We start from the raw sequence: 27,767 nt of genomic DNA on the forward strand, positions 1-27,767 counted from the left end.
TGAGTCAAGTGCTTGGTGAAATCAAAGCTGAACAAAAATATATCAATTTTACATATTGTGTTTAAAAACTATTAACTATATTACAACACATAATAATGACTCACTAAATTCATGGGGAAAAAAATTAGTCTAGATGAGTATAGTTTTAAAGAGTCATGCAGGGGTAATTATGAGCCCAATTCAAAAATCCTGAAAATGTCTTGAAAAAAATCATTAATAACCCATTTCAAAAAATTAATGTCTTTATAAATTTAAATCATTGATATTTTCAAAATATGAAATCTCAAATAAATTATATGCAGCATAATTTAAATGAATAATTATGTATAAGTTTACTTTTATAGCTAATCACATTTATTATTCGACCAAAAAAATATTTACAAATGAAAGAAATGCCAAGTATAAATTCCAGTTCTTATATTTTTAAATAAAATATACAAGGATTTTTATACATAAATGTGATTGATTATTTCTTGAAACTTCTGGATCGCGGTTAGCACAATCATCTCTGGTCATATATGTCAGAGGTCTGTTTAGAAGAATAACAGACCCTTCACAAAATATCTTTTCATAAAAACGGACCCTTCACAAATTTGTTTATCTTCATTATTGTCTTGTTAATCGAATAAACCCTTCCCGAGGGAGAGAAAGACGGTTCGAAACGAACTAAGTTTTCCAAGTTTCCGTAAGTTTAAATTCCACAAGAAAATATATTTCTATATTTACACACATCCGTGTGCACATTCTTATTGATACTAAATTATTATTTTTTTTTTGTAAATAAATAATTGACCAGTTTATATTTATTCATAAAATTAATTAATAGAATATTATGTAAATAAAAATTTATTTCTGGCAATTTTTTAAATAAAATATTATAAATTTAAGAATTGTTTAAATTTACTTAATGCTTAACACATTAAAAGTGATACATAACTAAGTTGTGTTATTTAAAATAAGTCAATTGGAATTATTAAAAATGTGAGTGATTTTGTTTCCATTATTCGTCCGAAATGAATATTCTGTGTTGAGCAGTGTAGGCTAAAATAACAGCAATTGTAGAGCAGAATCTTGTATCTTTTTACATTTAAAAACTTTTTGAAAAGGTTTTTAGCAATTTTTGCAATAACAAAACCCTATTTGCACAAATTCTCAAAAGCAGGACCATGGTTGAAAGAATGTGACTTAACGCTTAATTTATGTTCACAAATTATGAGTAGTTTTTTTACAATTTTAAATAAACGGGACCTTTCACAAAATATCTGGACAGACCCCTGTATGTATAAATCATAAAATTCATGACACACCAATGTGAAGAAGTAGCATTAACTTGAATTGCACTTTTTTCAAATGTGAAAAAAACAGCTGGGGTAGAGCATGCTGACTAAGAAGACTGCATAGATTCATTTGATGGACAGTGGAGACTGATAAAAACTTCAAAGATTTTAACATATTTTTAATGAGGAATACAATACACAATGAAGAATAAATGACATAACAACAAACATTGTTAACTTATAAACATATTCCAATGATGGATGCAAGACAAATAAGATATCACAATAACACATAAAAACAATGGTGATAGAAACAGCATGTATGAGTAAGGTTTATTTATATGCACCCTGATATGCATAGTCTATGCAAAGACAATCTAACCAAAATAAACTAATATATAATTAACTCTAAAAACAAATGCAAAATTTCAAGCTATAATGTTGCATCTGGCAACTCCATCCCTCGGTGACATATGACGTGTTCACTATAAATGAGTAAATAAAAAATTCTAAAGTAAGCAAGCTTAAGAATTTGATTGGAGATGTCATTAGATCGGCATGTTTGAAGTCATCTATCGATGGAACATTATGAAATATAAATTATATAAGATTCAAAGCAAATCCTAGAAGATTTCCTTATCTACCAAAAAAGTCACCAACTGTTAAAAAAAAAAACAGAAGAAATTTTGCAATAAACTAAAAAACACATCACAGAATGGCTATAACTCAAAGCGTAATATTTGTAGCCACTCCCAAACAAACTATTACATATTTTATGTTTAAACTTTACAAGTAAAAATTCCTTTAGCGTCTTAGCAATGGTGTGGACAGTTACTGAGATGAAAATAACCCGACAAACCCATCAGAAAATAAGTTAGTTTTAAAATATAAACAGCAAAAAAAATCAAGGTACTTTTCGGTTAGCCAGACGCAAACTAAAAGTCACCAAAAAATGTAGACGTCAACCAACTTTTTTTAGTATTTTACCTTTTTTTTTAAATTTATTTTTTTAAACGCAGAATAAAGAAAAATATTCACAAAAAATAAAATGAAAAAAAGCAAAAAATATATATACATATACGAATTATCTTGCACCCGGCTAACCGAAAAATACCAAAATTAGTATATTATGTACCTATTATAACATTTAATTAAACATTATCGGTATTAATAATAGTTTTTCAATTTTTCAGGCTTTTTAAAAATGGAATAGTATCTCAAATTTTAATAATGTTGAATAATACACAGGGTGCATAGCCAGATTTTTCAACAAAAAACAAGCACTTTCCAACAACAACAATAAAAATCATAATTAGGATCTGTGCAGTAAGAAATTTTTTTTCTCACCATTTAAAGTTCTTAATTTATAAACATAGTATAAATAAAATTCCAAAACGTTTCCAAAAACTTTACATAATCACGATAGAATAAATAGTTTCTGATAGATATTGTAGGGAAACGATAGATATTATATTAGATAGATATTAGAACGACAAAAAATCTTTTTTCAAAAAGATAGAAAATTAAGCACTTTTTACAAATCCTGAATAAAAAAAAGAACCTTTAAGGACTTTTAAAAAACGTAAATCAAAGATAAGCACATTTAAAAAACGCTACGCAGCATGATACAATACAACAATTAGAAATAAATTATATATCAGAAATTTATTTAAGAAAACAGTTAACATTTCAATTTATTCTATAAGGCATCTCCTAATTCTTTCATAGAAATATCACGTACGTAAGGTTTTTTGTTCTTTTTATTAAAAGCTCTTTGAGAACCCTGTCCAAAACATATGAAATGAGGCACTTTCTTTGACCCAGAAGCCTTAGCTTTTGTATTAGTAGAAGTTCCAAGTTCATCACTTTGAGACACGTCCATAGCTTCGAAATTCCTTTTTGAGTTCTTCAAGGATTGGAATTTAAAATCGGGTGGGTATTTGTGCACTCCAATTATATGTTCATTGCGCATTTCAATTGAAGAAAATTTGTGGTCACAACCCTCAACAAAACAGTCATACAGAGCAACACTTTTGCATGCAGCAGCTTCGTGATAAGAATCATGTTTTTCAATTATGTGTGCGTCAAGCAAATTATACGATGGAAAATTCCGTTTACATTCCATACACACAATGTGATGTACACTGTTGTAATGAATTTCATAATCATGAATAGAGGAAAATACAGCACGACAACTATCTTTACCACAAGGAAATTCTTGGAACGATCTATGAAGTAGACTCTCATCATCAATATCAATCGAAAGTTGCTTCTCTCCAACTTTGCAATATTTATTCCCTTCGTGAAAATAGCCACTCTTTATGGAATAAATTATTTTCTTGGGTTCGAAAGGATATTTAAGTAAGGCTTCAAAATCACTAATGTCTTTTATACAATGCATTCTTAATAGAAATATATAGTTACAATGTTTAAAAGAAATATTAATCAATTAATTTGCGGGTCACTAAATGTCTTCAATGAAGCACAAACTTTGTTATTATTTAACCTATTTTGACAGATACTAAGATCGACGATATTGAATTCTAATACGGTATAAAAAGTTTTCGTTCTTTATAGTACAACTTTCAAATGCAAATTTTTATCAAATACTCCTCAAACACAACCAAAATATTCTTTCAGTTGATAATTACGAACGAATGTGATTCTTACTTCTGGTTGCCTCAGAGATTCTTTGAAGTTTAAATTTCTTGCTTATGTTAACCTGAATATTATATTTCCGAAAGTCATAAATGTAAACATTTCTTGATTTTTCCTTATTATTTATAAAGAAAATATTTTTGTAAGAAAAATATATTAATTTAGAAAATTTTCCTACCCTTTTCCTCAAGCGAATTTTCCGAAAAGTTTCCTTGCTTTTTAAATTTTTGGATGCCAACTATAAATTGAAATGAATTTAATAAATTCGGCTGCTTGCTGACAACTGGAGAAATCGAAAACACGCGTGAATTTTTTGGAAATACTAACATTTATCTATCTAAAGAAAGGAAAGACTTGTTGATCGAAGATTATGTCTTAAAACATTTAAATTACTTTTGTGTGAATAATTTTTCTTTATGTTTATGGAATAACTAGTTTCATAGTATCAAAATGATACTCTTTGGTATTTTAGCAATTGTCTTCCATACTATATTCTTATATTCAGTATTTGATATCTATTTTAAATCCCCTATTATCCATGGCATGACCCCATATTCTACACCTCTTTCACCTCCTGCTAAAAGACTTGTTCTCTTTGTTGCTGACGGTCTCAGGGCAGATAAATTTTTTGAAGTCAATAATGCTGGTGATACTAACTCTCCATTTTTAAGGTAGAAATAAATGTGTCAATGATTAAATGAATTGTTGATATAGTTTCTTTTTCTAAAACTTCATATTAATTTAACATCATTTGCTTAATAGTGCTTAATTGTATAAGCATGATTTAAATTTAATAAACAATGTTTTTACTCTCTTGTATAAATCTGATTTAAAAACCTCATGTTTCAATGATGTGAGGTTTGCTATTCTATTTGGAAAAGTCTCCGAGTAGTTGCTTGCGCAAAAATAATCTCCAGGTCAGTAGTCGGAAAAACTACATTATTTTTGTAGTTACTGTAACTACTCTGTTTCAAAGGTTGTTAATTATAACTACTTTTCTTTTATTGTAGTGACTAAAAAGTTTTTGGTATTTTAGTAACTACTTTAAGGAGACTAACTTTGCTGGAGAACTTAATTTACACCTACGTTTAAAATAGTTTTGAATAAGAAATTGACTAACATTAAATGTAAGGGAATAATTAAGAAATACTTATTGATGCTTACAAGAACAAGCTTGTTATTCCAAAAAAAAATTTTCAAATTTTTTCATTTAGCCTTCAACTCCTTATGCTATTTGTGACAACAAATATATAATTTAAGAAATGCAAAATTATCAAATAATTGGGATTTTTTAATTGTTTGATGCTTTTTTATTTCCTTCAAAATTAAGTGCACATCGAAAATACATTAAGTTTCTTTGAAATAACATGAGTGTGCATTCGAATGTGAAAGTGTGACCAAAGTTATTAATTATCTATTTTTCGTAAAAGCTACTTTAAATATTAGTTATACGTTATGTGATTTTAAAAACGTAATTTCTGTTGAAGCTCATAAGTGCAGGTTCATTTTCATTGATGTACCTACGAAGCCATCAAATTCGAAACATTTGTTATGATAGAACCGTGATTCTTTTCTAAACTAACATTAAAAGTAGTTGCCAGGAATTGCTAAAAACTACTGTTTTTTGTATTGCACCTCTCACTACACTACTTTTTTTAAAAAAGTATCGCACTACACAACAAAAAAAGGTAATGACTACAGTAGTTTCAAAACTTGTAGTGCGCTTCTTCCGACCACTGAACCAGTCAGTAGAGCATGAGAAATTAAAAATAATCAAATAAACAATACTAAATTGGGGTGAACTTAAAAATTGTAACCTCTTGTTAGCATGACCTGTTTACTTTTTTTTAAATTAATTCCATACATAATACTGTAGAGTTTTAGTTATGGTACCTGTATGTGCCAACTACATTCAAGTTTTTACTAGCAAAAATTTAAATTATATTAAATTTTTGTTATCAAAAAAATATGTGATCACACATTGAAAATTGAAAGTACTCCTAAAAAAATTAGTCAGGTATATTTTCATCCTTTAATTTTTTTTAAAAAAAAAAAAAAGCAGCATTAAAATTAAAATTTTTTTCCTCTGCTCGAAACACCAATAGATCAGTTGCCTCATCAAACTCCACTTTATAAAGGACAGTATCCATGTCAACTGCTATATTTGAAAGAAGGTTTTCTATCCTAAATAGCACAAAAAACTACTAAAAGAAGCTGACAGAAAAACTGTCAGAACTAGGACCTGAATGTATAGAACCAATATTGTTTCAAGTTTGATAATGTTGTAAAACCGTAGAAGGTGAAAAAAAAGAGATGCTATTGAAATTTTAAATTTAAGTAATAAACCACCCACTCTGTGACATTTTTGTGTTGGGTGAATGTAAAATAAATAATATGTATGAAAACAAGGTGTATACCATGAGCTCCTCACGTTATTTATATTTTCTTTATTAAAAAATTTACTATAAATCTCATTTGAAAGAGTAAAGTAAAGGTATCTCTTTATCCAAAGCTAAGTTTTGCTTTCTACAGCTTAAAAAATGTAAGACTGTATTTTTTTTTCTCCAGATTTTCAGAATTTCGTAAAAAAACTCTTTTATTTTGACCCAAAAGCATACTACAAGAAAGAAAGAAATTTTTTAATGCTTGTTATTAAATATCCTTTTTTGTTTCAGAGAAATAATAACTAATGTTGGAGCTTGGGGTATATCTCACACACGTGTTCCAACCGAATCTCGTCCTGGCCATGTGGCTCTTATTGCTGGAATTTATGAGGATGTCAGTGCTGTTACCAAAGGATGGAAGGAAAATCCTGTTGAATTCGACTCAGTCTTCAATGAGAGCAGGTATACGTGGGCCTGGGGAAGTCCAGATATTTTGCCAATGTTTAGTAAAGGTATGTATACAAAAAAATCCTCAAAATATAATTGTATTTATTTAATTTTAATATTCTTACTTGCATAAATGTACATTTCTCTTTATCAGTGAATTAAAATCAATGACTTGATCATATGGCATAGGTTTGAATTCATGACCTAACAATTTCTTTTGAAATTGGAAGTGTAAAATGTTTGTAGAATTTCAGGCAATGCTTCTAATGAAAGTTTTTTTTTTTTTTACATCAATCAATTATTAAAATGGGCGATTATTATTTAAAACTAGATATATAATGGTTGTTGCTAGCAGGTCTAAGATAATTAATTAAGCTTAGTTGTAATTTTATCTTCCTTCTTAAAACTTTTATAATTTGGTTGCCACTTGGACGTCGGAATTTGCATCTGGTAACTAGCAAATAAGTACCCTGTGTAATTTATAAAAATAGTTGAAAATAAATATGAAATATTTCATTCAAAGTCGGCCAGATATAATGTGTTGAATAAAAGCTGGATGAATCTACAATACTGTTTTACAAAAGAGTAAGGAGGGTTCTATCTAATTTCATCTAAATCAATAAATTTGTTTTGAAAATGCTTTTAGTTAGGCAGAAATATGGTTTTTCACTGTAACTCAATTAATTACTGGAACAATCAAAACTTAAGTTAATTATATGAATTTCGTTGAAATATTATATTTAAACACGAGAAATGTTTAAAATAATATTCATTTCAGATTAATAATTTCCTTGTTTCAATTAAACTAACCTGTATCTTCTTAAATTCTTTCTAATTTTATTTTTTAATTAAATTGTTTATTTTAGGAAAAAAGAAAAATGTTCTCATCGATATGTATTCTCCAGCTGAAGAAGATTTTGCTTCTGCAACTCCACATCACCTAGATGAATGGGTTTTTAAAAAACTTGAGGTTTGTAAACTGGTAACTAAATGTTTTGAAAGTGTTTTTTTATTTTATTTTTTATTGAAAATGAAGCCATCTAGTAATGAAATACAATTACATTTGTTTGTGTACAGATGTATCTATATATATACATATATCTTCTTATCTTTTCTTTATCATATCTATATATCTTCATGTATATATATATATAAATCCTGTTGTGTTTTAAGCAATTTTGTTTATCGTTATTGATCTAAATTTTATACAGTTGATAACTAAGGATCTCATCTAGAACAGTACTAAAAAATGTTATGCAGAGAGTTATCAAATCAGGACCAGTCTGTGCTAATTTTCAATTATAAGCAAAAATATTCTTGGCGCCTCCCTACTTTAAGGATAATAATAAATGTATGCAAAGTAAAATAAATTTTATTCATAATTTTAAAAATAAGTTAATCTACAAATTTTATTTATTTATTTTTTTTATAAAAATGTGGTACACACTACATATATAATGTATTTTTATTTAAATTCCATAGAGCAAAAAAAAAAAAAAAAAAAAAAAAAAAAAANAAAAAAAAAAAAAAAAAAAATGTCCTACCCTAAGAAATTCCAGAAGAGCAATCAAAATAATAGATATCTATATGCATTTACATTTTTACCTACTTATCATTTATGCCTGGTATTCTGAAATGTAAGAAGTATTGTTTGCATACAATTATAAATCTTACCTATTTATATTTTGAAATTTATTTATTTCATAAGGATCAAAAAACTTGGATAATAAATTATATCATTTTGTTTTGCTTCATATTTTAGTACGGCAACATACAAGACATGAACAAAATATTGCAAAGAACTTAATATTGCTCAAAAGTATGCATATTGGATTAATCAGATGTATACAGATGTTCTTACTTGATTATGTGAATTCACTGCTAAATTTATATGATAAACATTAGTACATTTCTTTCTTTCATTAATCCACCCCCATTCATAAATTTTTCATTGATTGTTTGAATAATCATGTAAAATTGAATAAAGGTAGGACTATTTTAATCACCCATCATAATTAACCGACTTTACACAATCAAATTTCCATGTATTCTGATCACTGTAACATTTCAAAAATACCTGTTCCTAATATTTTGCTCAAGAATACAAATTATTTTCATCAATCCAACATTTAAATTTTGTAGGCTGGGTAAGCCAAAGATTTCTGATAATGTGGACATTTCTATCATTGATTAAAACAAAAAAACTATTTAAAATATATTGTACAATTTAATGTAATAAATTTATTAATTTCCAGTACACCTAATATATAACCCAAAAAAATTTATTCTGAAACTTATTGAATAAATAAAACTTAAAAATTAAAATTTATGTGATGAAGGTCTTAAAAAGTAATGTCTTAAAAATAAAGTCAAAATTTGAAGCTTTTAAAAAATTTCAAAATTTTTATAGGATAATAGAAAAAAAACTAAATCATTTATATTAATATTAATTTATGTGTTATAATTTTTACTTTGTTAATATTTTAAAAAATTTTAAAAATATTACATTTGAAATAAAAACTTTTAGAAAGCAAAAATAAACTAACTCAAATATAAATGTAATCGCTAAAATTTAAAACTGAAATAATGATAATTAAAAAAAAAAACAATATATTGAAATTTTTTTAAAAACATTTTTTTCCATATATTTATGATTTTAATTTATCGATAGGAGAGGTTATAAGCAATATTATAATTTCTAATTTTATTCAAATTTGACATAAATTTAAGTTAAGTATTGAGAAAATTACAAGCAAGGAAAATTAAGACAGAAAAAAACACAATCACAAAACAATAAAAGAAAACCCAATAGATAAAAAAAAAAACTAATTTAATAATTAATTTCAAAAAATCAATGTTCATCTAACTAGCCTACATTATTTCATTCTAATTAAAAGTAAAACAATTTTATATTTTAGAAATTTTTTTAACTAAAAATAAAGCATTATTAACAAATTATATACTGATAAAATAAAGGAAAACAATATGATTATAAAGCTTTTAATTTAAAATTACATTTTGAAAAGTGAAAATTAAGAAATTATTATTTAATTTGGAGGAAAGAAAAAAAAATTGTATTTACTTATAGAATGAAACTAAAAGTAACTTGAATCTGAAATTAATGTTATATTTTTATTAATGTAACTTTTATTAATATTTGAAATTAATGTTATTATGTTATACTTTAGAATTTGAAAAATTTATGTAAATTTTGGATGGATGCTTTCTTTAAAAGCACTCTGCAGCTGGAAATTCAAAGAGTGTCTGGTATACTCTCTCTCTCTCTCTAACATAATAATTATAATTTTTCTGACAAATCTGAACCACCTGTTCTTCCTATTATAAATTTTAAGTCACTATTTTTGTCATTATTGCTATGCACTTTTGTCAGAAAGACAATATTATAAAATGTGTGTCTTCTTTGTTTAGGAATTTTTGGAAAAGTCAAAAACTGATTCAGCATTGAGAAGTATGTTGGCTCAAGATAAAATTATCTTTTTCTTGCATCTGCTGGGAATGGATATTAGCGGTCATTCATATAAGCCTGGTTCCCAGTAAGTTTGAAGCAAAGCTACCTCATTTTCCTTTTTCAACTTATTTGTCAGTTACATACATTTTTATCACATGGTGCTGCTATTTACTTTCAAAACTAATCAGACAGCTCTTGAAAATATTATTTAAATTACATTTCCATTTAAATTGTTTTGAAGTAACCTCCACCTGCTGTAATGCACTTCTATTTAAGGTTCTGTTTCAAAATGCTCTTCAGCTCTTTCATTGGGGTTCCCTTAATGCTTTCAATATCTTTAAACCTTGTTCTGTCTATAAATTTTCCAGTTTCGGAAGTTAAAAGAAGAAAAAGCGTACCAGAAATTTTTTAAAGTGGGAAATGTTTCATTTTCATTACCCCCAAAACTAAAAATAAGCAAAAAAAAGAAGAAAAAAAAAGTTTAAGAATGAAGATTTTCTAAGACAGCTAAAGATTACTTTGAAAACTTATTAAATGGGTATGTTATTTAACGTTTTCAGGAGTTACTAAACCGGTCCACCAGTCCTGGAAATTAATAGCTGTGCATTATATTTTGTTTAACTGTTAATTTACTTTTATGAGAAAATATTTATCTTTTTTTTTTCTTTCATTTACTATACAATGACCCCTCATTATTATGAAACGTCTGTTTGGAGGTAAAGGGATTGTTATGTTGAGCATCAACTACAACTCGGTTGTTTAAATTGTTGTTTTTATGATGTTATAAAATGATCTAATCACTCAAAAATTAACCATATGTGCGGAAAAAAATCTGTACTAATACCACCTTTAAGTAAACTTTTGAGTCTTGCCCAACTGTAAAATTTGCTCTCACAGTTATAAATTTCTGTAACTGAAATATATTGTTTCAGTTTTAAAATTTCTTGATAATTCTAAAATTTAAAGCAATATATTTCTAAAAAATTTTTAAATTGTCATCAGTTGAGAAAATCAAACTACTGAAAAATTTTTGTTTTGAAATCTTAGCAAATAAAATTGCTTTAATGGTAGTTAACTGGGATTGAATACAATTATTATTATTTGTATATAAAGTTATTTCTTTGTCCTAATATTTATTAAAAAAAACTGATTATTTCTTGCAATATAGTGATACTTTTAATTTTGCAGTGTATGTTAATGTTGCACTAAAAATAAAGCATATATTTTTAGGAAGATGCTTATTTTATTATACTTTTTGTTGTTGTTAATTGTGTTTCTCTAAATTTATGTAGAAATTACTTCTACTCTACTATCATTTTCATATTTTCTTCATTACAAACTATGCATTGTCTAAATGAATAAGGAATCTAAAAAAATTTGAAGTTGTATTATTTATTTATTTTTTATAGAGAATATATAAGAAATATTAAAGTAGTGGATTCTGGGATTGAAAAATGTGTCGGTTTGATTGACAGCTATTTTAATGATGGCAAAACTGCTTATGTGTTCACATCAGATCATGGAATGACTGATTGGGGTAAGTTATATAATATTTCTCTAAGTTATTTATGTTGTATAAAATTTTTCTGATGAATAATTTCTTAGAATTGAGCATTATAATAAAGAAAACCTGTTCAGCCATTTAAAAACAGTCACTAACTTTTAAACTTTAAATATGCCAATATGTATATAAATAAATCTTCTTAAATTTCCGTTTTTCGTTCCTTATTTATTACCTCATATATATATACAAATTATCTTTTACTTTTTTGTTTTCTGATTTATTTTATTAAAATTAATAATTGTATATCCCTTGTTAGTTTTCTGTAAACAGAAAGTGCAAAGATATAATAAATGGTTTTTAACAAATTTGTAGAAATAATAATACTGTTCAATTAAAACGTCAAATTAAATAGTATTATTATCATATGAGCATTAAACAGTATTATACCTGCAATTAATAATTCTAAGAACGCTGAAGCGATATTATGTACTTGAAAATTAAAATAATTAAAACGGAAGAATGGTCAACATGTTTCGGGCTCCTGAAGCATGAAGTTTCTGATCATGATCAAATTGTTATCTATCTGTTCATTTATAATTAATAATTAATTTGGAATTTTGGAACTGCTGTTCGAAATATGAAATATTGTTCTTGTTTAAAAAATGTTACTAGTTTTTACCTTGAAATTATTTTCATTTAACATAATTAAGTATTCAACGCAGGAAAGGGCATGCTTTGTGCTATGTAGACTAAATTAAAAACCATATGGATGAAGCACAAATAAAAGTACATAAATTGACAATACTATAGTTTCAGTTCGATAAACAAGAACCTTCCTCAGTACCTAAATGTCAAATGCAACTTTGCTATTTCCAATTTACATACTTTCATTTGTGCTTTATTCACGCTATTTTTTGCTTTAAAATTTAGTATTATTTTAAGTGTTTAGTTTGATAGAAAAATAAAACTTTGTAATAAATTAATGAATTCAACATTGTTCTTATTTAATTGGTATTGATAGCTGTTTCTTCCCTGTAGCATTGTTACAAGTATTTCTCGATGTTATAATTGTTTTGTAACTTATTTTGATATTTTTCAGGTTCTCATGGTTCAGGTGATACTCAAGAAACCTACACACCTTTTGTTGCATGGGGATCTGGAATCAGAGGTCCTATGGGTGAAGGCAAAGATATTTATCATGATGGATTGTCTGAAGGTTGATAATATTGCACCTTCACTCTGTTATATTTAATTTTGACATATTTAAGTTAACTATAAGTTTAACAATAATGTATTTGATATTTCTCAATTATTATTTGGCCCAGAAATTTTTTTTATTGAACTGCTTGATTGAAAGTAACTAAGCTTTTATTTTTTCGCATTGTCATAATTCTCATGAATTCCACATGGATAACCCATAATAAACCCATTATAACACAATTTAAGTTAAAGTTGGATATACAATTTCCTGAATTATAACAGGTTTGGATTTGAATGACTGCTCACGAAGATCGAATTAGAGTTCTTCTTTTGTAAACTGTCATATTGTAGGCTTTGTAGCTGTCCTGATGAAAAATATTTTTTCCTTAATTGTCCTGATTTATTGCTTTTTATCCTGATATTCATGATTTTCATAACTATATTTTTTTCGACACTATGACTTCTAAAGTAACAAAATTTATATCACATAAAATATTTAATGCTGTCTATCAGTTTTTTTTCTTTTTAATTGCGAGTAAAATTAAAAGTGCATTTTTGTTAAATAGTTGATCATAATTTAAAAATAAGCAATAAAATTTTTTTTCATATGACGATTTATCATTAAAAAAATATGACGTCAAGTTTTAAAATGAAATTTTTTTATGGAACATATCTATATTAACAGATATGTTCGATTCACATCTTTGACATATCATTTTACAGATGTTACACTTCCACATGCTCTTTTGCGCAATAGCGGTTAAGGAGCGTAATTGAAAAAGTAGCTAATTTAGATGTTTATGTACTTTAATGTGTATGTGCATGTTATAGTAGTTAAGAGTGAAAATTTTCAATTACATTACTTGTTTTGATTGTTAAATTAAAATGTAGAACAAAATTTTATGTCCCCTATTTCAGAATGGAAACTTGCCCAGATTAAAAGAATCGATATCAATCAAGTGGATATTGCTCCTTTGATTTCCACTTTAATTGGAATTCCTTTCCCTATTAACTCATTGGTGAGTTATTATTTTTATTAAATACTCTTGCAGTTTGTGTTAGTCTTAAAAATACTTGATCAACAAAAAAAAAAATTTTTTTTCATATTGCTATTTAATTTACTAATTGATTAGACATGTAAATTTAACTGAATTGAGAATCTAATATTTGTCTCTATTTCAGAGAAACATTTCAGATTTTATTTGATTTAGAATTTTGACTCAATTTACATAAGTTCATATTCTTAAAATAAAGTAGTTGTACAACTAAGCTAGTACTTTATTATCAGGGGTCTGTCCAAGCCAAATTTACTACCATTTAGAGGTACCTTCACAAATTCAACTTTAGGAAAAAACGGTAGTTTCACAAAATACTTTTTCTTCAAATTTTATTTTTGTGTCTCGTAAGAAATGATAAATCAATGTTTTAACCATATTTTTGTGTCGATTTTTTAATATGATTTTTAATTTTCACAAATTATGTATAAATTTTCACAAAATAGGTACCTCACAGAAAAACCTAGACGAACCCATGATTATTGCATTTATTGGTTCAACGTCTTTGTTTAAAAAGCATTTTAAATATGTTTCTTTTATTTTAAATTATTGTTTTTAGATTTTTAAAAGAATTAAAATCTGAGCTTTTTCTGTATCATTAAAAAAAGTCTATACAAACTTGATGATGGATTGCTCATAACAGAATTGTATTGAAATATTTTTATTCTTAATCTGAAATGATCAAAATTTTCCCAATCGTTATTCATGAATATTTATTTTTAAGCATTGAAAGTTTCTGCCCTGTCTGTTTCATCATTTATGAATACAAACATTTATGAATTTCAATTGTTTTCTTATGTCTGTTTTATGCTTTTAGGGAATCTTACCTGTTGAATATTTAGACACAGAGTGGCCTCATAAAGCCCTCTCTTTATTAACAAATGCTCGTCAAATTCTTGCTAATTATCAAAGACAGATGCAGTTGAAGAAAGAAAATACAATACCATTATTCTTTTGGAGCTTTAAGTGAGTTGTTATCTAAGTTTAAAAGTTCTTGATCAAAATAGATACTTAGATGTTTTGGGGGTCATAAGAAAATCATAACAAATATTGATGCTGGTGATGCTTAGTATTAGTAATAATATTATAGATACTGTGACTATAAATTTTTATGATACCTCAAAACAGATAAGTTTTGCAAACTGTTCAAATACTATAAGGCTTATGAATATAAATTCATATACTATTCTAGAATTTTTTTTTTTTTAATTTTTACAGTAGGAGATCTTTATAACACAAAGCTTCACGTTTTATTTAAAAGACTTTTAAGTTTCATAATGCAAACCTTAAAATGTGAAGCTTTGCATAAAGTTTTGTGTTATATACAGATCATTTTTTCACATATCTTTAAACTTACCTACTAAACATGCTAANTTTGTTTAAAAAGCATTTTAAATATGTTTCTTTTATTTTAAATTATTATTTTTAGATTTCTAATCTAAAATCTGAGCTTTTTCTGTACCATTAAAAAAAATCTATACAAACTTGATGATGGATAGCTCATAACAGAATTGTATTGAATTATTTTTATTCTTAATCTGAAATGATCAAAATTTTCCCAATTATAATTCATGAATATTTATTTTTAAGCAATGAAAGTTTCTGCCCTGTCTGTTTCATCATTTATGAATACAAACATTTATGAATTTCAATTGTTTTACAATCTTCTTTTCTTTCTGTATTTTGATTGTTTTCTTATGCCTGTTTTGTACTTTTAGGGAATCTTACCTGTTGAATATTTAGACACAGAGTGGCCTCATAAAGCCCTCTCTTTGTTAACAAATGCTCGTCAAATTCTTGCCAATTATCAAAGACAGATGCAGTTGAAGAAAGAAAATACAATACCATTATTCTTTTGGAGCTTTAAGTGAGTTGTTATCTAAGTTTAAAAGTTCTTGATCAAAATAGATACTTAGATGTTTTGGGGGTCATAAGAAAATCATAACAAATATTGATGCTGGTGATGCTTAGTATTAGTAATAATATTATAGATACTGTGACTATAAATTTTTATGATACCTCAAAACAGATAAGTTTTGCAAACTGTTCAAATACTATAAGGCTTATAAACATGCTATTCTGTAATTATTTTTTTTTTAAATTTTTACAGTAGGAGATCTTTATAGCACTAAGCTTCACGTTTTATTTAAAAACCTTTTAAGTTTTATAAGACAAACCTTAAAACGTGAAAGCTGCATGTTTTATTTAAAAGACTTTTAAGTTCCATAACGCAAACCTTAAAATGTGAAGTTTTGCATAGAGTTTTGTGTTATATACGGATCATTTTTTCACATATCTTTAAACTTACCTACTAAACATGCTAATATTTGTTTTGAACAGATCAATCTTAAAAGGCTTTTAAATAATATTTAGTTACGAATACTTAAAAACACAAAATTAAGTATTTATTGTTTAGGGAGAAAAAAAATTTTAATTTTCTAGAGCATTATAACTAATAACAAAAATATTTATCAATTTTAATCTGCTTAGATTTTTGAAATTGTTAACTATTAGTAAATAATGTTAAAAGTTAGTTTTTGCTCAGTTATAGAAACTTCTTAACTGCAATTCTTATTGTTTACACATGCAAAATTATGCACTTTATGGGAAAATGTAGTTTATTATAGAATTGTATTATATACACTGTGTTTGTAAATAAATTTTGAAATTTTAACAAGCTTTCTTGATGTGTAGAATTTAGAATTTTTATATTTTTTCTTGCTAATTTCGTTTTTTGTTTATGACAAAGAATTCTCGTTATTTCTATAATTTAATTAGCATTCCTCCATGTCTGCTTAACAGGCATGAGAATTTTACGAAAGGTGTAATGTGATTCTTTTCATAATTTTTCTTTTTTTTTTAAATGGAATCTAGTGAAATGCTCTAGCTAAAAAGCAAAAATGTCTTGTTCATTTTAGCATTTTTTTATTATTATTTATTAATTTTTTCATAAATATTCTAACTGAAACTCTGGTTTTTATTATGAATTTTGATAGAAGGAGCGTTATAATTTTAATCAAATAAAAAAAATACCCAATTTCAACCTAGTAATTATACTTACTTCAAGCAAATTAATTGGATGTTTTACTGTTTTTAATTTCCATCAATATTGATATCCAGGCTTAGATAAAATAATAAATTTTCTGCGAGCACAAAATCTAAATTTTAAAAAAACCTTCTGAAAACAATTAATTGACTCTTGTAACTAATTTCAACCCCAACTAAGTTTAACAAATATCACTGATTTTTTTAAAAAGCGTTTTAATTTTTATGAAACTTACCTCAACCTTGGATTTCCTTGTATATCTAAAATTTAAGTTACTCAGAAACATTTCAATGCAAACATTCAACAAATATTTTCTTAAAACTCAGCTGCTCATTCAATTTTCAATACCTAAAAATCAAATGCAATTTCAGCCGCTTTATATATAATGAGTAGTACTAAAAATATTTCTATGAAAAATCCTTGCGCTTTCATGTATATTATTCATATCTGTTAATATCTCTGTTTAAAAAACATTTTTTTTTTATTTTTATTTTTTTAATTATTTAATATTTTTTTTTATAAATTATTATTATAAGTTATTAATTTTCATTCTTATGATTTCATTATTTACTAATAAATGATTAAATTTTTCTTTTAGAGATCTTTCGACTGCTCGTCAGGTAACTATTTCCATAAAGATATCTCATTTTTATTTTTATTATACTATTATATAAACCTTTATTTTTTATTCTTATAGGGAGAACTTATGGCAATGGTGGACACTCTTTTGAAGCAAAATCGATATAAGGATGTTGTAAGCTTTATTTCTTAAAGTAGAACTATGTCATTTTCACTTAATTTTTCACATTAGTTTTTTTTTTCAGTATTTATATTTTATTAGTTTTAACAAACAAGCCAAAGCATTTTATTGACGTGGTTTAACTTTCCGTTATCTAATACCATTCATTATTGCAAGATTAATTATCTATTTTTTCTAAATTCTCATTTGCTTATACCGTTTATTTTTACTGATGATTAACTTAACTTAGTAAATTCTAATATCTAATTGAGGAGGGAAAGATTACTTTTTAGTTTTTAACTTGATAATTATCTAATACTTTTTGCATAATTGCAAAATAATTTACATATCCTTTTCTAGCTTAATCTTTTTTCTAGCTAGTGTTGAAACTTATTATCTTGTATTTGTGTAATTCCAGGAAATGTTACAAATAATCTTTTTATCCTAATTTAACTTTACTTTTTCCTTTATGAGGAGGTACATTTAATTAATTCAATAAAAAAGGCATACTTTTAAGTAAGTAATAACTTTTAACTTAATTTGTTAAGGATATTACTTAACAAATTTTCTTTTAAAATGAACTATTGATTTAATAATTATATTTTCACACATTAAGATATAATCCAAATTCATGGAATAAAAAATATCTATATTTAGAGAAAGCATGTTGTGCATTGTATGTAATAGAAAGTGGACTGTAGTGGTTTGATTTAACATTTATTAAACAAAACTTAATAAAACAAATTAACTATGTACACGAAGAAAATTATTATGACTACTGCGCTGCAGTAGACGTAAACAATGAAAGGTAGCTCAGGAGAGAGCTGACAAGTGAACTTCCTTGTTCGAATTTCTTGAGTGAACGAATGCTTGCCTCTCTGACAGAGATGCAAAGTGGAGTGGGGGTGAGATAAGGGTAAAACGCGTAGGCGTATATTTTTGAGATCTATAAGATTTGAGATAAATAAAATTGTGTGTTCACAGAGCAGCACTTCATCAGGGGATTTTTAATATTAATTTTATTTTAATATTATTTTTACAATATTTTTTTAAAAAAAATTTTAAATCATTTTTAAGTAATTTTATATTGCTACTAGTTTATATAATTTGAATTTGGTTTTAGTTGCCTTGTGCGCTGTTCTAATTTGAATTAGTGTAGTAATGGTTATTTATTTTTCCTACCTCCTGTTTAATAATTTTGACTTAAGAATTTGAATTTATACATGTTTTTTTTTTTTTGTCTGATTTCTTATCTTAAAATATCATGTATACAAATATTTTATCATACTTAAGGTTAGTTTCTCTAACAATTAAGATTTATATCTTAGTAAATAAAAATCCAATCAAAAGATATTAAAGTTATCTTTTTTATTTTGCACACTGTGCACAAGCTTTACTTCACAACAGAGACTTAGCATAATTCAAATAAATAATTTTATTTATTTCTTCCTCAGATTCAAGTGGGTTTAAAATTAATTGAATTGGCTCTAAAAGGGTTAAATTATTACCAAAGACATGACAGAATAGCACTCTGGTAAGTACTTATTTTATTCTTATTGCTTAATCTACAGAAAATTATGGAAAGGCATTAGCATTTATTTTTCATTTTTTCTGCGAAAAATTAAAATTTTTGTTACTTGAATATTTTTGAAGTTAATATTAAGTATTATTTAGAGAATTCTCTAATTCATATTTTTAAAAAAGATTCAGTATATTTTAACGCTTTTTAAATTATAAAAAAAAAGGTGAAGTTTTTTATAGTTATCACAAAATATGCTTTGGAAACTAATCTCTTTTGTTTGTTTATTTTAATTTTTATTATTACTAAATTTTATTATTACTTTACTACTAAATTTTACGTCTAATTTATTTTGCTATTTATTACTACTAAATATAATTTTTCATTACTATAATTTTTGAATCCATACCCAAATGGTGTGAAATTATAATCATTTTAAACTTTTGCTTTTAGGTTCAGAATTAAGACATTTTAAAAAAGCATTTTATGAGATTTTACTATACTTTACTGTTTATAAATGGGTTATGCTGACATTTTAATAGCTTCATTTATAAGCTATATCATCTTTATCAGAAATTCACTTTTTAAAGAATATAAAAATTCATTAAAAATGTAAAAATTGAAAACTAATTTAGCATGTGACAATGATGATATTAACTTTGAAGTGAATTAATTCTTCTACAGAATGAATGGGCTGTCAAAGATACTATTTATAAGATACTATTATTAGTTGGTAGCATATGCCAAGTTAAATATTGAAATCAACCATATATGTGTTTATAAGTAAAGTTTACAGATTACCTTATTTTACATTATGTATATAATTTGTTTAAATCTATTTAGGTAACTAAAACTACTTAAAATTAATTTAACAGTGCATGCTTTCTAAGCTACAAAAAGCTTAAAAGTGCATGCTTACTAAGGATGGATCATTAGCTACAGCAAACATTGGTTAACCTGGAAACTATCAGCAAGTGCTTTTGATATCTCTCAGAGCACTTTTACATTTAAACCACTCCAAAACACGCTTTTTACTCATTACTTCTGTGCTGTACCCTTTAAGTAACATTCCACTCATTTTTGTTGCTGTTTTATTTAATTTGAAAATAACTTTATTTCACTTGGCTATTATAATTTTAACGATGGTAGTCCTAGTTGTCGTGTCTCATAATGCATGTGCACAACATCCTAGCCAGCTTGCTTATTCTACTATGGAGCCATTCACCAAACTTTTTGAACATACCTTGTATGATAATATGATAAATTCTCATTATAAAACATATTAAGATAGGTAGAACTCCAACCCACTCCAGGGAGATATACGGAGATAAAAAGTAAAATTATTACATTAAAAAATTACCCTAAAAACTAAAAATACAGTAAAATTTTGCCAAATGACAGTGGTAGTGATCAGTTAAAAGTGAATTAACTAAAAATATTGACAATTAAAAACGTGTTTTCAAAGCAATAAAAGCTAAAAGCGCCGGTGTAAATGTCGAGAATTAAATGATTATAATAATAAGGAAACAAGAGATGAAAATAAAATCTCAAAACTAAAATCAATGAGAACTAAAAGTCCTATCTGTAAATGTCTAAAAGTAAAAGTCTGAATAGTAGTCGATGAAGTCTAGAATCACAAGTAGATAAAATTTCAAAATGTAGGCTAAAAGTTGATCAGTATAAAATGATGATGACATCTTCTATTGTTGGGGTTCATGACTGGGGTCAATTGATCTGGGGCTAAAATGTCCTCGAGGGTTTGTCTTATTAATTTGAATCACAATTTTCCTGCAACCCAATATAGCAAAGAATTGGTGTTCCTCTTCGTAGTTATTCATGCTGGTTCCACAAAGTGCCTGGATAGTGCTTAATTAGATGTTTAATGTCCTGTCTCACTCCACAGTTATTGCATGAAGCTGATTTCCTAAAATATTTTTGTTGATAGGTCCATGACCAGTAAGGAGCTGGTTTAAGTAAAAATTGGCCTGCAGGTGCTTTATGCTAGGGTCTTTAAAGAATTTATAGGTTTGTCTTCCCTTGTAACTAGACCTCCAGTCATCTCTCCAGTGGTTAAAACTGACGTATTAAACAAAACTTATTAAACAAAAAACGCTCTTAATGTCCTTACATTTTAAAATGTATTCTCTAACCATTTACTTACACTTCTGGTCTACTTGTTATTCTAGCAAAAGTTCAATGACTGTTTTCTAAATAACATCTTTTCTTCTAGCATAAGTATATTTCTTGGCTTTATTGGATGGATGAGTTATGTCATCGTGCTGCTAATGAGAGATTATACAAACTTTGGTCACAAATCCATTGAATCAAGTATTATAAACGAGGAAGAAAACTTCTTTACTGTCAAATGTGTTCTATCATATGGTTTTATAGGATTTCTCATATTTTTCCTCCTGTATGGTATGAATTTTTCGTGCTTATTGTTATTTTAAAAAAATGGTTGAAATTACATAGATATAATAGCTGTCTTTATTATGCTGATAAAAATATACATTTTTTAAAAAACTTGATTTTTTTTATAATTAGTGGTCTTGAAATATTAATAAAACAAATGATATTTGATTCTTTTTCTTAATAGTCAATTAAAATTTATAATATTTAAGTTAAACAAAAATTTTAAATGTACAAATTATTTAAATATAAATATATTCTTGTTTTCAAAAACTGTTTTTAAAGGTTGATGATTTTTTTCTCTTTTCAACAATGATTAAAAATTCATTATAAACTACACCTACAAGTTTTTTTTTATAGAAATTTGTTTCAAAATATGAAAATATTTTAGCTATTTATTTAGTTAGTATATATAGTTTACCTAAACTAATGAAACACTTCTTTATTATTATCCATATGATATTATTTTTTGTACTTTAATTGCTTTATTGTACTTTTTTTAGTTCAAAATTCTCCTTTCATGTACTACATTTATTTCTTGATTCCTGTTTTCATCTGGCTTATGGTCAATTTGAAGTAAGTTTCATTTCCAAAATGTGTTTTTATAATAGATGTTTGTTTTATGGTGTTGATTTATGTGCGAGCTATCCTTAATTAGACTGGCAGCTTTCAAAAAATATATAATGTTAAAGCAGCCTTGACTTTTAAAAAAAATTAAAGTTACGGGACATGATTTTTTTAATTTTTTTATCTAGAGTTGTAGTTTAAGTTCAAAAATTTTCTATCAGATGAAACTGCAATCTCTTTAATTTGATTGCTTTTTAATTTGGTTCTCCAATTAAGGACTTTTATATCCAGTTAATAAGAGGCATTTCAAATATATTATAAATAAATTTTTATTCATTAAAAGGTTTCAGAAATGATGTGATTTTCAATTTTTCTCTTCTTAATTTAAAAGTTTTGTATGTATACTCTCATCTGTTAAAAAAGTTTGAACTAAAACAAGTATTTCTGTAAGCAGAAAAAAATTTAATGTGCTTTGAATCTGCTGCAAAAATTGCTATTTTTTAAATTTTTTGATTGTTTGTAAAGTTTTTGAATCCGTCAGGCTAATTTAGAACACCCTGTAGAACCTCTATTTACTTTAAAAGTGAGCCTAAATATGCAATGGATTAGATCTTTCCACCTAAACTTAATAGATCTTTGTTTTATCAATAATCTTTGCAAAAGAAAAAAAAGACTTCTTGTATATAAAATAGCAGCTATTTATTAAATATTACCTATTCATCGAAGTTAATGTTTTATTCACTTCAAGGTGAAAAGGTAGCATTCAATTTACCATTAAAATATAACCTTTTTACAAACATATATAGTACCTTTACTTGTTAAAAAAATCTTCCTGAATATTTTTATTTGTGGTAGCTTTCCACTTAATTTAAATTTTCAATTTATGATAATTTATGTTGCTTGTGCTTGTCTGCAGTATTTTTTTTAAAGTAACATTATAAAAGAAATGCTACTTATTTAAACTAATGTTAAAATATTGTTCATTTTGTACAAAATAAATCGATTATTTTGCAGCTTGGAAATATTTTACTCTGCCAGATTGCATCTTGAACGTCGAAATACATTCTACAAATTCATTGGCTTTTTAATTATCAGCTTAATTGGAATGGAATTTTTGGTAAGAATTCACTTTTAGAAGTATTCTTATTAGTATTATAGATATGCGTATTATTATGTACAAAAATTATTTCTTAATTAAAAATTATTAAAATTATTTCTTATTAAAAATTATTTCTCTATTTATATTTATAGATGATTTCATATTTATAGGAAATACTTTTTAAATGAAATGACACTATGATTGTCATATAAATTTAATTATGTTCTCATCATTACAGCTTGTTGAGAAAAGCCTATATATGCTTAAAAATTTGACTTTATTTATTTATATTGTTTTCATTATTTTTATCTCCAATAATATATTATCAAATTTCATTAAAATCATTATCTTATAAAATCTTAATAAAAATGATTTTAATGTTTAATTCAAATAAGTTACATAATATAATTTACTTTTGGGTTGAACTTTCTCAAGAATTTGAAACTGAATTACTACTTCAATTATTGTTTTTGGTTTGAATTTCATTTTACTTGGATAGCTGTTATTTTGAAATTTTCCTTTTAATATACCACTTATTTTGTTATGTATGACCCATTGATAAGCGACATTAAAAAAGGCTTACCATACTTTGCACACTTTTAAAGGTGATCTATATCTTTACTAAGGCACCTTTACTATAGTGAAGACAATATTATGTATGAAGAGGAAGAAAAATTTAGTATAGAAAGTATTTAAGTCTTGATGTGATGCAAAAAGATATCCCATTGGATGTGTTTAAATTTTGCTAAATATTCTGCTCGAATGCTGATTAGGAAGAATTTATGATACTTTTTTCCTTTTGATGAATTAGTTTTCTATTGTTATATTTTTGTAGAATCACTGCACTGCAAAAGTATTATATTTTTGTTATTGTAATTATGAAAAAAATACACAATTAACTGTAATATATTTTTATATTCCTTTCATTGCGGATTTTTTTTTTTTTTTTTTTTTTTTTTTTTTTTTTTTTTTNTTTTTTTTTTTTTTTGAACACAGTATTTATATTTGCTGTTATTATTGCTTGCCAAAGTTTCACATGTGTTGTGGTAGGACTTTATTAATTTTATGACATTTTATTCACATTGTGCAATGTTTTAGTTGCTTGTCACTAATAATTTCTCTTTACTTGAATCTAATACATAGTTATTAGGCATTGTCGTAAAATTTGGTATCCATAAATTACTTTAACACTAATCATAAATTAATTCATTGATTCATCTAGGTTATTTCTTTCTTCAAAAGAGAAATACTGTCTTTCATTCTTTGGGCTATTGCTTTTTGGCCATTCATGTCTTCTGAGTTGCATTGTCCTAAAGTAAGATACTGAGTTTTTAATAATTTTAAATATTTAGTGTTAATAGATTTTTATTTACTTATTTATTTATTTTTTATTAAGTAGGTATATCTAATTTATTAATTATGAAATAAGTTCACATTGTATTATTTTCTATGTTTGTACCTTGTTTTTTGTTGAAACATCTTAAAATATGTATCTTTAATCTCCAGTAAAAGAAAGCTCCTAAAATTAAATTAAATAAAAAAAGACTTTATAAAATTATACAACTTTTAAAAAGAATTGATATTTCAAATAAAAAAATGTACTAAGCTGCTCACATTGTTGAAATGAATGAAAAAAATTTAGTAAATATTATTGATTTTAATCCTTTAGCTTTTCGGAAAAGAGGAAGGCCAAATTAAAAACAGCTTGATTCTGCGTCATCAGACTTTAGAGTGATTGGTGTAAAAAACTGACAATTCAAATTAATTGTTCTGGAAAAATCTTTAACAGAAGATCTTATGGCCCACCCTGGGATGTAATGTAAATATTATGATAAATGAGCTTTTTAATTCTCATGTCACTTCTATTGCTTTAATCTCAAGTCCTTATGTACATGTCAGGAGTGTAGTGAAGGGGTACTTGGAAGAGCGACATGTTTCCACTGGGTTTTCTTTTCTTCAATTTTGCAGTTTTTTATTAATTGTAAGTTTTATTTATTTGTGTAACTTTTTTATATACTGTAAGAAAAAAAAATTTAAAAATAAAAAGTTCTGTGTTGAGTAAGTAACTAGAAAAAGAAATTTCATCCCACAATAACTTTGTTTTAATGATTCGACTTTCTATTTTCAAGAAAATAATCTATATTTTTCAAAGGATTAACTTCACCCATTGTGATTAATCAATTAAATATAGATTACTATATAAATGTTGGAGATCACCATCATCATCATTTTTTGGTAAACTTATTATTTCTTCAATATCATGTTGATTATTTAAAGTATCAAAGCAATTGTTTGCATCAAACTTCATAACCTTTAGTAAAACCTTTTCCTATCACCACTATATAATATAATTCCAGTTTTAAAAAACTATATCATGAATGGAAGCCCAAATTCCGATGATTATTTTCTTGATTTTTCTCTAATTTTCTATTTTTGTCTAGTGTTGACAGAAATTCTTCTAAACAGCATACATAAGAAAACTAACTGAATGTTTTACTAAAATGTGTGTTAATGTAACTAGCAGGCTATTAAAATATGGTTAAACTGAACACGCTTTTAAATGTAAATCATTTTTGTTAAATCACTGCCATTTACATATTAAAATCTCTATTTTTCAAATAGCATATATAAGGAAAATGTGCCATTAAAAGCTCTTGTAGGATTATGTTAGGGCAAAGTTCTATAATAAAAAATACCTTAATACAACTCCTACTATCTTTGTGAGTAAATATCCTTACTTGGACCAAGATAGCCTAGTGAGTAGGGCACTGGGCCCATGTCCAAGAGTTTGTGAGTTCGATCCCTGCCGCAGAACATTCCCTATGTAGTAAATGGCGACTGATGCATGTTAAATCTGTGTAGGCGCAAGGTCCTCCATGTTCCCATAACAAATCAATATCCCTGGGGGTACTGATCCAAAAGATTCCTTGTCTTTTGGATTGGTTCAAAATTATAAGGCTACAGAGTTGAACATTAGTAGTCGTAAACTCAAAATTGGGTCGGCTGTTCACCGACGGATATAAAATATAAAAATAAAAAATATCCTAACTTAAGGATTCTCTTATTAACTTTTTCAAATTTTGCTGTGTTTAATACAAATGGAAAAAAAATAGTGTTCTTAAATCATCGATCAAGGAAGAAGTATAATCTATCTTCTGCTGTAAAGGACCTTGAACAATCTAAACTTTAGTTGCACCTAAAAACAACCTTAAACTGTTTTTCCTGCTGAGAAACCAGTTTTCTTCTATATTATTCAACAACAAAAAATTAATAAATAATTTCTTTTTGCAATTTTTCTATACAAACTTACACGTATATGGAATAGTTGGTCTATTAAGTTCTGTGCATAATTTTACTATTTGAAATTACATACTTGTATTTTTATTTAAAACCTAAATGAATTGTTGGTCAGGTATTTGAACAAATAATAAAGATTCCTTTTTAAAATGAAAAAGCAAATTGTTTTATGATTAATTTAGCTATAAGGCATGCTTGTGCATTCCTGTTATAATATGTTTGAAATATCCTGTTATGTAACATTTTTTCCCTTTATTTGTTAGAAATTTTCATTAGCTGTTAAAAATTAAATAGAATATTAATTTAAAATTTTTTTACCTTGCAAGCAGCTATAATTATTAAGATTGTATCTAGAACATTTCTGTAGTAAATGCTACTAAATATTTAATTTTCTTTATTTTTCAAATGAAATATTGTAAGAATAAAATAATTTTATGATATTTTAATTAAATTTCACTTTAAAGACAATCTAGTTTGCGCATTTGAAAAATATAATTAAATATTGCTTAGATTTCTTTTGTAGCTATTTTTTGAAGAAAACATTGCATTTACAGATTTATTTCAAGCTTTTATTGTTTTTAAGTTAAAATAATAGTTATTCTTCTGTAGCTGTCCTAGTTTTTGGTCCATGTAGACTTTTAAAAAAAATATTTGTAACTTTTAAAATGAATCATTATATTCAAAGCTTTTAAAAAAAAACTTTATTTGACTCGATTTGTACAGATTATGTTTATATGAATTTCTTATAGACATCTTTTTTTTTTTAGAAACTTAGTCTCGCATGGTGTTTAAGTTCTTTTGCACTATCAATATTTCCTATGATGCCTGTCATTGGAAAAGATACTCATTATAACTCTGTGTAAGTATTTGAATTACAATGAGACAGTGAGAATAATTCTAATTATAAAATGCTGTTTTGTGCTGAATTTAAGTTTAAATAACTCATAATTTTATAAAATTTAAATTAAAAAAATTATATGTGTGAGGCATTTTATATTAAAACCAATTTATCTTTTTTAGTATTTTTATTGGAGAAAAACAAAGATTACTTTAATAAACTTTTAATTCAAATCAAGTTTTTTATTGTCTTAAGAAAA

The 27,767-nt window shown here is 25.8% G+C and overlaps 2 protein-coding genes across 3 annotated transcripts in view; one reads left to right on the forward strand and one right to left on the reverse strand.

Moving 5' to 3' along the window:
• Nucleotides 1-1,439: 1,439 nt before the first annotated feature.
• LOC107441739 (lethal (2) k10201) lies at nucleotides 1,440-3,954 on the reverse strand. The gene has a single exon (XM_016055109.4). The coding sequence runs from the start codon at nucleotides 3,676-3,678 to the stop codon at nucleotides 2,977-2,979; it is 702 nt and encodes a 233-aa protein (XP_015910595.1). The 5' UTR covers nucleotides 3,679-3,954; the 3' UTR covers nucleotides 1,440-2,976.
• A 233-nt stretch (nucleotides 3,955-4,187) lies between these two features.
• The window catches only part of LOC107441714 (Phosphatidylinositol glycan anchor biosynthesis class N), a 38,102-nt gene continuing 14,522 nt past the window's right edge, over nucleotides 4,188-27,767 (forward strand). For both annotated transcript variants that reach the window (XM_071179579.1, XM_043047734.2), the window contains exons 1-16: nucleotides 4,188-4,606; nucleotides 6,611-6,831; nucleotides 7,633-7,736; nucleotides 10,196-10,320; nucleotides 11,645-11,772; nucleotides 12,839-12,955; nucleotides 13,858-13,958; nucleotides 14,812-14,960; nucleotides 17,639-17,660; nucleotides 17,738-17,794; nucleotides 19,234-19,313; nucleotides 21,529-21,716; nucleotides 22,211-22,283; nucleotides 23,289-23,391; nucleotides 24,596-24,688; nucleotides 27,438-27,529. In XM_071179579.1, coding sequence (XP_071035680.1) covers nucleotides 4,386-4,606; nucleotides 6,611-6,831; nucleotides 7,633-7,736; nucleotides 10,196-10,320; nucleotides 11,645-11,772; nucleotides 12,839-12,955; nucleotides 13,858-13,958; nucleotides 14,812-14,960; nucleotides 17,639-17,660; nucleotides 17,738-17,794; nucleotides 19,234-19,313; nucleotides 21,529-21,716; nucleotides 22,211-22,283; nucleotides 23,289-23,391; nucleotides 24,596-24,688; nucleotides 27,438-27,529 — 1,874 coding nt within the window. In that variant the 5' untranslated portion in view covers nucleotides 4,188-4,385. The remainder of the gene's footprint in view (nucleotides 4,607-6,610; nucleotides 6,832-7,632; nucleotides 7,737-10,195; nucleotides 10,321-11,644; nucleotides 11,773-12,838; nucleotides 12,956-13,857; nucleotides 13,959-14,811; nucleotides 14,961-17,638; nucleotides 17,661-17,737; nucleotides 17,795-19,233; nucleotides 19,314-21,528; nucleotides 21,717-22,210; nucleotides 22,284-23,288; nucleotides 23,392-24,595; nucleotides 24,689-27,437; nucleotides 27,530-27,767) is intronic.

Source organism: Parasteatoda tepidariorum, chromosome 4 (genome assembly GCF_043381705.1).
Source record: "Parasteatoda tepidariorum isolate YZ-2023 chromosome 4, CAS_Ptep_4.0, whole genome shotgun sequence".
Lineage (NCBI taxonomy): Eukaryota > Metazoa > Arthropoda > Arachnida > Araneae > Theridiidae > Parasteatoda > Parasteatoda tepidariorum.

Excerpts from the sequence above, each read along its gene's own strand:
- LOC107441739 (XM_016055109.4), bottom strand. The coding sequence starts at position 3,678 with ATGCATTGTATAAAAGACATTAGTGATTTTGAAGCCTTACTTAAATAT.